This window comes from Miscanthus floridulus, chromosome 9 (genome assembly GCF_019320115.1).
Source record: "Miscanthus floridulus cultivar M001 chromosome 9, ASM1932011v1, whole genome shotgun sequence".
Classification (NCBI taxonomy): domain Eukaryota; kingdom Viridiplantae; phylum Streptophyta; class Magnoliopsida; order Poales; family Poaceae; genus Miscanthus; species Miscanthus floridulus.
Genome location: NC_089588.1, coordinates 28705216 through 28717972, shown reverse-complemented (window position 1 = coordinate 28717972; position 12757 = coordinate 28705216). Strand labels below are relative to the sequence as shown.

The 12757-nt window shown below is 49.7% G+C and overlaps 1 protein-coding gene and 1 pseudogene across 1 annotated transcript; both read right to left on the bottom strand.

Moving 5' to 3' along the window:
- Positions 1 to 2752: 2752 nt before the first annotated feature.
- On the bottom strand, positions 2753 to 7223 carry LOC136483599 (serine/arginine-rich-splicing factor SR34-like; annotated as a pseudogene).
- Positions 7224 to 9689: 2466 nt separating this feature from the next.
- LOC136479551 (FT-interacting protein 4-like) lies at positions 9690 to 11381 on the bottom strand. The gene has a single exon (XM_066477383.1). It carries the CDS (start codon positions 11379 to 11381, stop codon positions 9690 to 9692), a length of 1692 nt encoding a protein of 563 aa, XP_066333480.1.
- Positions 11382 to 12757: the final 1376 nt, after the last annotated feature.

The following is a 12757-nucleotide window of genomic DNA, read 5'->3' as shown; positions in this document are numbered from 1 at the left end:
TTCATAGAGCTAGCAAAGGTATCGCAGGGCTTTGCGGGCCACAACCTGGTAGGTGTCGGTGAAGCTAAACCCGGTTGTGGTCACACTCCAGGCTTCGGTGATATCAGGGAACTCTTCACTCTTCCCAATATAGACGATAACCTCACACCGATCGATGCATGCTTCTCATACTCACGGCCATCATACTCGGGACGATCTTTGACTCCGAGCTTTTGCAGGGTGGCATGCAGGATACTAGGAAAACCCTCAATGTTAGGCAGTAACTACTAACCCAGGCTCCTGCCATTTCTGGTGGTGGCTACAAAGAAGGGCTGAGCAAAAAGCTTGCTCAAAGGGAAAACCTAAGCGAGCTAAAGTGCGCTGAGTGGTGGTACCAATGGCTAAGCCAGGCTCTGCTTATAAAGGCGGAGCGGTCTGTGGTCCTGGCGCGGTTCACTTAGAACTGATGAAGATCACTACTTTTCAGTCTTTGTCCTACAAGCATGTGTACTGCTTTTGTTTTCCCTTCCCATTTTAGCTTTAGTCGGTGCTTCCGTGGAGGCTTCCAGTTGTTCAGTGTCCATAGCTAACAGACCTAGAGATTGCTGAATTCTATATACATTCAATTTTCATGGGCGCATGCATCTTATGTCTTATCATAGTCGTATCCATCCTGGCTACTAAACATCTCTGCTTATTAAACATGTCAATAGTACTTTGGTTCTTTACTTAGCAAATTGTGTTCTTGGTATGGGTAAAGGACATTGAAGTGTTAGTATTTTTGTGGTGATGGGTGCTAGTTGGCCTGAAGCCACTGCTGGTTTAAAGGCGTGCATGCATGCACTGCTGCTGCCGTTGGCCCACTTTTGACGTATTCTCGTAGAGAAAGGACAGGCCATAAAATTTTACCTTCTCACAAGGAGATAAGAACGGGTACAACTGGGGCATCGACCATGCATGCAAAGCAAGCAAGGCCCCAGCAGCATGCACGTACGCGTACTCGCATGCGTGCCGACCACCATGCTAATTAGGCACCGGCCATGCAGGCACACCGTCCGTCTATTAGATATATGGATGCATGTGTAAGTACAAATGTTCCTACATGGTCGGTGGATTGTTTTTATCTGATGGTAAGGAAGAGAGGCATTAGATGTGTCCACCTGCCCGACTTGTTTTTATGTGATGGTAGCATGGAGGGAAGGCATTAAATGCGTCTACCTGCTTTCGACCCACCATGCGTAGGTGAAGATGTCCAGTGCTTTCAAATTTACTGAGTGAATTTCTGGATACCTTAGGGAATGGCCCTCGGACACTGCTCACCTCGTGCGCACAAAAATCTTGTCGCTTTCCTTTTATTGGTCTCCGCGCCAGACTCAATGGTGGACTGCGCCAAGACCAATGACCGCTCTACCATTACAAAAGGCCTATCCTAGCCACTTGGTACCACCACTCGGTGAGTCTCAGCTCACCGTGGGATCGGGCGGGACAATAGATCAGAGCAAATCCCATACCGTTCGGTGTGGACAGTTCGCACCAGTCACCGTCGAGTTGGTAGCCTATGATGCGATCCCGATCCCAGCGCAAACTCCAGCGACCTGTGAGACCATAAATTTTAAAAATCGATTAAAATTTATTTAAAATAACTCAATATAACAACCAGCTACTGTGTATATTAGTGCATCAAAGCCAACATGTCAACCCCGCGGTAGTTAGAAATCTAAGCTAGTCAGCTAGACATTAGTTAGAAATGCATGCTAGACATTATAAACTACTCTCTCAAGTCCAAAGATATCTAATGGACATTGGATTTTTTAACTTGCTCTCCAATGAAATTCGAACACCACTTAATCATACATGGGGATGATACCCAAATCCAAATGGACCTTATCCAAGCATAGCCAAAACAACAAATAATATCCAATTACCGATCCAGCACGGACAGCCGCCCGCCCCTGTGCACGACGCGTGCTCCGGAGTCCCACACGTGTCGCCCTGAGGTGCATGGTCTGGTCCGCCTCTGCACCGACCAGTTGCAGGTGCATGCATGGCGTGCTATGGTGTGGTAGACCAGACCAGGGTCACCTGCTGCCATCAATCACCTCACCCGTTGCATGAACATATGCATGCATAACTATTTATAGCGAATTACATCTATTTGGATCATACTTTACTATTTTTGTTTGGGGTGTAAATTTGGTATTCAATTGGTTTAAATTAATTATTCATAAATGATAATGGTAAGAATTATTTGAACAGTTATCTAATCTGTTTTTTTGCCTTTTTATTTTTTTGTATGTTTGAATGGTTTCCCTTTAAAATTTTCCAATTTGGCTTCCATACAAATAAGCTGTCCGGGCTTCGCTGCGGGTGATGTGCTTGGTATAGGAACAAATCTTGGGAAATATGGCTCATATGTCTAATATGTTTTCTCATCAGCGTTGCTACGAAAGGTTGGTCTATTTGGTACATTAAATGAGAAAATATGGGAAGAAAAGCTAACATGGTTTTTTTCATTACAATGTTGTAAATGAACATAGAGGTTGGTTATCATTACATGGTGCCTATTCTAGGATAACAAATCAATGACATGTTAGTGGAAAGAAGTATTTGATGGAGTTGGGCTCAAGCAACTAACACACTTAGATTCAAAGCACAACATTGGCTAGGATTACATTATAGGTGGAAAGAGCAAAAACTATAACACAAGTACGGGCGCCTCTGCATGCATGGGAAATAACTTGATACTGATAGTTAATATCATCGAATCTGGTACTGTTGCTAAGCCAAGGATGGAAGTAGAACAATATGGAGGACAAGTGTCCAGAAAAGAAGATCTCTGGACTCCATCTGCAATCCTCGACAGCATATCAATTTTATTCAGGTTTCGCCTGCAAATTTTGATCGAATTGTTGTCAGTTCAGCTGTGTTTGCTATTAACAAGTACAGAAAATAAGAATAGAATCATTTTACATCAGGAGAGCGTGAGCCAGATGGGCTCCTGCTTGGACTCTACTTCTTGGGGCTTGCTGCTTCACCATTCGCGGGCTATATAGACATTTTAGCAGATATAAAATTAAGCAACAAAAATAACAAAAAAATATTATCAAAATGATGAAAGAACTTACAGAAGCATTAGGAGATTTGGATCTTGCTGGTGATCTACAAAACGTTCCAGAAACAACTGATTCAATATCCAAAATGCAGCTTTAACAACTTGGTTCCAAAAGCCATGACGCCGCGTGGAACAAAAGCAATAAAAGCTCACGAAAATTGAAGCATTTAGTTCCATGCAAGTGTAACATTGTTGTATAATAATGTCAAAAGTGCATATATGAACCACAGCAACCATCTGAAGTGTGCCCGAGGTAGGAAGAAAACTCATTCCCCAAGCATTAAACTCCAAGTACATTCCTAGTCATTGTACCACCATAATCCAGATCACCAATCCTTAACGCTCCTATGTCCTAGTATTCCAAACAATGCGCTTATGCCCAAGCTCTGATGTCAATCAGTTACATGACGCTAGGTAAAATAATGGGACGATTTTAGCTTTCCATACAAGCTCTCAATTAATAACCACACCTTATAAAACCAACTGAACTGTAGCAAATCGTGGAAATCCCATCCTCAATATCCTAATGCGCAATCCCCAGATGACCGCACAATCCCAGATAAAAGGGCGAGATAATTGAGTCTTCAAAAACAAAACAGAACAGACTAAGCAGTTCATATCGTTCATTGAGACTCTGAGCACTTGAGAAGGAACCCCAAAGCAATCAGACTGTATAGCAAGCCATCATCATTGATACATGCCTGGGAGTGTAACTGTGTTAACCTGAACTTAACTGATGTGCTTCTTAGAGAATGATTAGATACCAAATATTCAGACCAATGAAGGTTACAGAACAAAGATGATACTTTAATAAAGATTGGTAACCACTGTTTTAGGCTAAAACAGCAGCAATCTTTGGGGGGAAAAGGGCCCAGAGTAGGCAGCAGGTAATTACGATACAGAAGTAGGCATATTTGTAATTTGGCCAGATATTCTACTAATGCATATATATTGTGTTTTGGACAAAACAGTAGAAAAGAACTTGACACATAAGGATTCAAAGCGCAAAAGCTGGAACAGTGTATGTTACCTAGACGGAGAACGTCCTTTTGATGCAGACCTTGAATAGGAACAAACAGACCTCGACCGGGATCTAGATGCTGAACGGCGAGTCCTGGGTGGTTTGCTGCAAAGTATATTCCGTGTTAGTATTAGTTATCAACAAGGTTACCCATGACATCTCAGTACCGCAGCATACCTCGAGCTCCTGCTTTTGTTGTAGCTACGACTTGGGCTTCGGCTACGTGAGTAGGAGCGACCATGTTTGGCATCATATTCCTTCACCTATAAAGAATAAGGTGCATGCTTAACAACGAACTACATAAATGATCCCCAGGACTAAACCAGTAACAGGATGCGATGCTTACCCTTATATAGGCTCGCCCAAAGGCGTTCCTGAATTCAGTATCATCCAGCTTCTTTATCTACAACGGGTTGTCAATGACAAGAGCATAGTTCAAAGCATTAAGAGCACATTTTTAGGGCTATTGTGAAGAGATCGAACTAACAATGACAGATAGGGAAGCAATCAAAGATCAGGGATTGTAGAAGGTCAAAAGTAGATACATGAAAAAAAACTATAGAATGAAATGATTCACCCTAAGACAGAAGGGAATGTATTATGGACTTACAAGCATATTTCATATCATCATAATTTGTGTAGTCCACAATTCCTATGGTGCCTGTAACAAAATAGAAATATATGATAAGAACTTGAAAAAGAAAAGAAGTGTTAAGAACATAGATAGCTTTACATCATATTCCTTGAAGAAAATAAGGTTGAAAACCAAGCAACCGAATGAAATAAACCTTCACAATAAATAATAAGAGATGCTAGTAATCATGTTATGTGGCATTTATATGCGCCCAAATCCTAGAATAAACAGCAATGATGAGTACTTTTTTTGGACACATTAGATATGGGAAGGCTAAGTAGGTGCTCTTTCTAAAACTTGATAAGAAGTCATCAAAATGGCATGTTTGTATTCCAGATCAAGGGGAGAGAGATTATTGATGAAACGATGGTCTTTTATGGGGATTGAGAATATAGGATATGTGATGAATGTCCCTATAAATTGTGGGCAGCTTACAGTTTCACCAACAAAATAAGTCCATTTGCAAATGTCGAACGCAATATCCTCAAGCATTCAGTTCTCAAGCTGCTTGAATCATAGGGATTAAGTATGGCAAGCACATTACTTCAATAATGGCTATGAGCTTTAGTTATTGTCCCAATACATTTGATCCATTCAAGTGGTGCTAGCATGCTAAAATTGTTACTATAGTACATTGGGTTATTATGTACCCAAGCAAGCTTGAACTTTCTTGTGGCAGTATCAATCTTGCAATCCCAAGCATTTTTCAACTGTTCCTAAATTACCTTTACCTAAACAGTTAGTATTTTATCAATCAATATTTAAAAAAATCAAGAGCTAATAGTTTCCTGTTCTGAGAAATGAAAATACTAAGAGCAAAATAAAATGGAACACAGGGCACCTCTATAGCCATATATGGATCCCCAGTATGTAACAGGATATGTGCCATTAGTTTTGTAACTGACGATGACACCAGAGGGGCAGAAAGATCAAACCTTATTGCTTTTGGAAAAAAAATGCACCCCAAAAATATTTGTGCACCTCTGCTTCTAAATATTTCTGTTGAACATTTCCAAATTGTAATAAAGGCAGCGGCTTTAACCCAAATGCTACTTACCACCGCCTTCGCGATACACTTCAGAGAAACAAACATCACCAGCCTTCCGCATATGATCCTGGGAAGAATATATTTGGTGTTAATGAGACAAACGATACAGTCTTATGGAAGAACACGAGGGAAAAAGTTTTGCCTCAGGACCTTTAAATCCTACCATGATGCTAGAAGAAGGCAGTCCAGTGACAAGAACTGTTGCCATGATTCAAGTTAAAGGTTGCAGACAGAGAAGAGAAGAGCAATCATTGATGTTCAACATGAATAGAAACCATACCACGATACTCTGAGTGTCTCGACACACCACGACGTGCTCCACCACCACCACCACCAAAGCCACTTGAATGATCATACGAGGAAGTATTACATCTACCACCATGAGCAGCCTCCACCTGACCACAGAAGTAGGCATTGGATCAACAGATTGAAGAGAAAGAGTGCAATCATGTAGCTTATTAGAGCACCTGATTAGCCTACTCTTAGACGGTGTCCATCAAAGTTGTATCCATCCCGCCTAGCAATTGCATCCTCAGCATCACTGAGGATCTTCAAACTACAAGATTAGCAAAGTACCTTAAATTTGCTAGTTCGTGACCAAAGTCATCAACCAAAACACGATAATCTTTTGAGGGGAAAAGATGACCATGTTATTCAACACATTCAGATGAAACTTACCTCAACAAAAGCATAACCAGGTGGCCTTGGGGGACCTTCAGGTCAATGTCAACAATCCTACCATACTGCGTTCACAAGTTCTATAAAATTGGACATTATTAGTATAAAACCATGCAACCTTTCGAATGAACAACTATAAGCAACATTCTCAAGCGCAAGCCATAGCTTGAGGTTCATAGTGAATGTAGCAGAGGAACTTGGTGGACCCTGATAGCACAAGGCTATCCAAGCCACCAGTTTTCTATGATTTATGGGCAAGGCCATAAGAGCACGGCAGTGCATCGCATCCTATTGCATTAAAGTAGTATAAGCATCGGAGGTACTGAATCTAAGAAGCACACGGCAAGTGAGCCCTAGCCTAATACGGTAAGACGGGTTGCGCTCTTTGCTAATGATTAATAGGGTAGCAAGGAATCAAACAATTAAAAGAATTCCCCTACCTTGTAGAACAGATCCTCCACCTCCCTCTCCCGGATGTCGCCGGGGAGGTTGCCGACATAGATCGTGCGGCTCCAGCGCCTGCTCATCCTTCACCGCTGACCTACCAACAAAGCAAGAAGGGAAGAATTAATCAGCAAATCAACCCCCGACGTGTCCGCATCCGCGTCCGCATCCGCATCTATGCAACCCGACACGACACCCCACGAGAAAACAAATCTAGAAGGCAGCGGGGCACGAACCACCCAAGGAACGATGAGGAAAGGTGATTCCTACCTGAACAGCTGTGGCCGGAGGGAGATAGAGGTCGAGGCTAGGGTTCCGCTGTTGCGACTCTTGGCCCTTCCACTGCAGAACGCGAGGCCATCGCTGCCAGCCAGCCTGCCGCAGTCACATCAAAGAAAACCAAATCACTGAAGCACAGGTATTGTGAAGATGCAGAGAAGGACAACGAGGACGATGGTGTGATACCTGACCTGGGCGAGTTCAAACCTAGCTGCCAGCGATGACCTCACCGGCACCGGCACCGGATCTGGTGGGTAGATCGACGGATACGGCCACAGAGTCACCGGAGCGACTGGCTAGCAGATGCCCTGCGAGACAAAAAGGGATGGGAGCTGGGGAGTCATGAAGCAGACCACATATTCGTCGGAGCGGCCACCGTGGAGCCTCGCCCACGCCAGTGTGCCGCTGTGCCGGGGGGCCGGGAGCCAACATGCGAGCAAACAACAGGAGCAAACAGTGGAGCCACGTAGACCACCTGCACCAGCCGCCCCCGCGAGTGCCAAGACCACGACGAGGAGGAAGAGGAGGCACAGACCCCAAGCACGCTCATGCTGGTAGGGGAGGGGTAGCGGTCGCATCGTCGGGAGATGGAGGGGTAGGGGAGGGGGAGGCGGGCGGAGGAGGGGTGGCCACCGACGCCGGAGAGACGACCGGCGGCTGCGGCAGTGACAGGGTCGTGGAGCTCGTCGGGGCTAGGGTTGCAGGGGGAAGGAGGGAGGAGGAGAGGAGGGGGAGGCCGGCGGGGGAGGGGTCGGTGCCGCCGGCGAGGTGGGAGCTCGTCTGGCTAGGGTTGGAAGTGGCGGGGCGGTGCGCCCTCTCCATCGCCTGCTCCGCCCCCTCTTGCGGTGGGGAGACGGTGAACCCCTGCACGGCGCACCGGCGCGAGCACGCCCGAGCGGTTGGTGCCCCTCGGCACGGCGCGGTGCCGGCGGCACAGCGGAGCAGGGGAAGGCAGAGGGCAGGGCGACAACGACGACGAGATAGCGGAGGAGACGACGGGATGCCAATGGGAGGGGATGAGATATTTTTTTTGTGGGCAACCAGTTATCCCGTGAAGCAAGCAAGTGTCAGTAGCTTTTGCATGCATGCAAGCAAGGCCCCAGCGGCATGCGAGGATGCGTGCCGACCACCCTGCACCGACCATGCATGTCGAGAATCCACCGTCCTCTGCTACGCGTCACCGTCCATTTACGTGTCGTGTACAATCAGCAGGCAGCCGGACTTCATTTAATGGGTGCAGTTGCTTCATCTATCTCATCTGAGCCGTGGAATTTCTATCTAATGCACTAAATAAAAAGAACTTATGTGGACACCCTGAGAGGCCGCCGATTCGGCGTGCCTTCATATCTTTAATACTCCCTTCGTCCCAAAACAACACTTATTTTAGGACGGAGAGAGGACGGCTCTAGAACACTATTAGTGCAGGGGCTTAGATGGCAATCTAAAACAACACATGACAACTCACACTAACCAGGGCCCATCGTGTATCATCTTGCCAAATTTGCACAATAGTGACTAATATAGTCATACGAGGGACATCAACCCAAAGCTTTCAAGCATCACCACTTATACTGCTATCCTGGACCCCCACTAGAAAGAGAACATGACATGTCATTGTTGCCGGCTTTGATTGTCGGCGACCCAGCACACAGCAAAGAGGTGAATTTCACATATGCACGGCCTTATGTTGACTAACATCCACCAAGGCACACATGGGGTTTCCTAGACGACACCTCCAAGAAGGATAGGATGCTGAGCGCAAGGAACACATCAGCTTAACATTCTTACCTTCTACACTACAAAGTACTCTCGTCGCTGTCCAAAAATATAATGGATATGTATTTGTCCTATATCAAGCTATTCTAAGTTCAAATTTAACCATAAGAGCATTAACATCTATCACATCCCACCATCCTCGACTGGTGGAGAGTGTGGAGAGTGATTTGGAGCGGAACCGACAAGCGCGGTGGAGACACCCTTTTCACCCTGGTAGCTTGCAAGCTGTGGAAAGAGAGGAATACAAGATGCTTTTGTGGCGCGAACATGTTGCTACCTCAACTACTCGCTATGATCAAATTTGAAACGGCGCAGTGGGTAGAGGTCGGCGCTACCAATTTAGGTTGTCTTCTCTTAAGAGTAATAGCTTATGGAATTAGTACACTAGGGCGGTTCAAAGCTGAGTCGTAAATCCTCTAACCCTCTAGGGTGCTCTAACAGTGCGTCGTTGTATGTCCAAAACTCTCTACCTTAAGTACAAAGATGTGCAAGTATTTGAGGAAAAAAACTATCACATCCAAGATATAAATCATGAAACTAAATTTTAACTAATTATATTATGCTAATTTGTTCTTTTTCTCTATAATCTCTAAGTTAAACTTAGTACAGTTTGACTTATATAGAGGGAGCTTGTGATACAACCGCGTAGAACAAACAGCCGTCATGACGTCAGTGTAGTAGAACAGCTGTAGAAGTGTACGTCCACGGTCCATCACAATCACAGCATGACATCGGCATTGGACGGCAACCGCCGGAAGAAGCTCATCAGCGCCGACGGCTCCTTCCGCCGCAGCAGCGGATGCCTCATCACGTAGACCCCGGTGACAGACACCAGCGCCTTGAACGGCACCGCGTAGCTCACGACGGTGAGCGCGGCCACCGCCACGAGCGCGATCACCGTGGCGCGGCCGTCCCTCCATTCCAGCACCGCGTGCACGCGCTCTCCCTTCGAGGCGACGTCACCGATGAACCCCTGGATGTGAGCGGCCGTTTCCCGGAGTCGCAAGTACCACTGGAGGAGTACCTCCGGCGGGGTCCCCGACGGCAACCCGGCGTCGAACTCCTCCTCGAACATGGCCTGGGGAACGCCGCCGCTGTAGTGCTCCATCTGCGCCGGCCCCACCGGCCACTGCCAGAAGTTCCACGCGCCGACGGCGAACAGGTAGAGGAAGAAGGTCGGAAGGATGAGGAAGGGCATCCACGCCAGCACGACGAACACGATCAGGACGAGGACCGTGGTGACCGGGTTGTCCCAGTCGCGGACGCCCCGGAACCAGCGCGCGAACGCGGCGAGCGGGGCCAGCACGTCGCGCAGGCGCGCGCAAGCCGCGAGGGACCTGCGCATGCTGTACGCGTAGCCCTCCGCCACGTCGGGCCTCGGGTGCGCGGACGGGTCGCGGAGGAAGTAGTGCACGGCGCCCGGGAGCAGCGGCGGCTCGGCGCGCGACAGGCCGGAGGCGACGACGTCCGCGGCGTACCGCCGGAGCCTCGGGAGGAGGTGCGTCGGGATCGGCTTCGCGAAATGCTGCTTCGGCAGCGCCGGCCGGAGGTACAGAGACATCATGTTGAGCCACGCCGTGTGCGTGAACCGGACGGCGAGGTGGAGCTCGCCGCACCGGAGGAGCCCGGTGGGGTGCACCACGAACAGGGAGTACGGCTGCTCGTACGTGCGGCCTGACGCTAGCGTGGATACGCGGATGCGGACTTTGCCCAGCGGCGCGTCGGTGTCGCCGCGCCGCGAGGCCTCGGCGGAGGAGAGCTGGCTGTTATCGAAGACGGCGACGGTGAGCACGGTGCAGGGGTCGAACACGTCGAACGTGAACTGCTCCTGCCAGCTCGGCGAGGCCGTGTCGAGGAGCGTGCGTGTCCGGATCCACTTCTGCCCGTACTTTGCGACGCAGTAGGCGTCGACGGTCCCTCGCCCGTCGTTCGGGCGCTTCGTTGACCGGAGGCCGGTTGCTCGCAGGACGGCGAGCTCGAGGACACCGATGGCCTGCGACCGGAGCGGCCGCGCCGATGGCTGGAAGTCGCTGGCGTACGACGTATCGTAGTAGACGCGCAGCTGTATCTTGCTCCTGAACTCGTGCCGCCGTCCTGATCTGTCCCGGGCATCATCGCCACCACCGCCACCGCCGTCGGACGAACGTGGCAGCTCGAGGTCGTGCCATGACGGCGCCGGCGGCTTGAACTTCTTGTCGAACTGCTGCACCTTGATGCTTCCCATGGGGAAGGTGACCTCGCCCAGCAGCTCGTGCCGCTCCGGCGAGGCGACGTCAATGACGGCGATCTCAAGGGGCTCGTCGAACGGCCACGCCGCGACGAGGAAGAAGTCCTCTTCCCACTTGGCGCTCGGCGACGCCCGCGTGTACCACCTCTGCGCGCCGAGCTGCACCCTCGCGAACACGCTCATCCGCTACCGGCGGCTGCGGTCAGGGTGGACCAAGTCTTGCGCGGCGATGACGTGGCACCGGAGGTAGCACAGCCGTGGCGCGAAGTAGCACTTCGTCTGGGTGGCGGCCACGGCGGCCGGTGCCAGGTCGTGCGCGCCAGCGTGCAGTGCGCCGGCGAAGGCCTCGTCGGACTGCGACCTGTAACAACCGGGTTTTCGGAGAAAACAAAAAAAAAAAAAAATACGAACTTTTTAAAATTTTCCCTGCACTTGAGTGAAGCATGTAGATGCTAGGTCAAACTAAGAACAATTTATAAATAAATTATTGCATGCATATATAATTACTTATAGGAGTTGCCGGAGTTCTTTTGTTGGTTTAGTGTTATGTGTTGGAGAGCACAAGTCTGTAGCGAATTATTTTGATCCCTTCTAGAACATCTTATAAATCTCTTTTCCTCTCTCTCAGTTCATCTTTTGCTCTTGAACCTTATTCGAATCCCTTAATCTAATTCGTAAAGTCTATCGACCTTCCTTATAAATCAATGCCCGTGAATTGCCAGCCCTTGACATGGACCCCACTACCCTAGTTGACCTCTAGTGGACCCCACTAGGAAGTGTACAAGTTGGCGACACACATATACAATATAGGAGCCTTGATTAATTTGGAAAAATAAAAATAGGAAATAGAAAAGCCAAATCTGGCCCAAGCATGACCAGCCGAGCCCCCTCCTCCTTCTGGCCCAGCAAGCCGTGGCCCAGCTCGCCACTCCTCTCTTCTGGCCGTGGCCCAACTTGCCCCGCCAGCCCGCTCGCTTTCAGCCTCGGCCCAGCCTGCCCCGCGTCGCCCCCGCACCAACCCGCCTTGGCCCAACCGGCGCAGCCAGCTGGCCGGCCCGGCAAGCCGCGGCCCAGCCTGGCCAGCAGCCGACGCCTTTGCCAACCCTAGGGCAGCGCCTTGGCCTCCCGACGCCGCAGACGCTCCCATCCGCCGCCGCCACAAGGAAAGCAGAGCGCGCGCGTTCAGGCACCGCCTCGACGTCCGTACCACCGCCCGCGCGATTCGTGCCGCGTGTCCCGGCTATCACATCAACGACGACGACGCCGAGACAGCCGCCAAGCCCTAGCTGGCGCGCTATAAGTACCCCGACGCCGCCCGCTCTAGAGCTCCCCCCTGTAGCCGCCGCCGCTCCATCCCTCTCCCTCCCTCCTTGCTCCACCCTACCCGGCTGCATCGCCACGCCGGTCAGCCATCGCTGGCCGTGGCCGCTCCCAGCCGAGCGCCATGGCCACTCGAACGCCGACCTCGACGCCGTCCGTGACGTCGCCCGAGCCTGCGTACACGGCATCACCACCAGCGCGCTTCGCCAAGACGCGCCGCCCCCCCCCCCCCCCCCCCC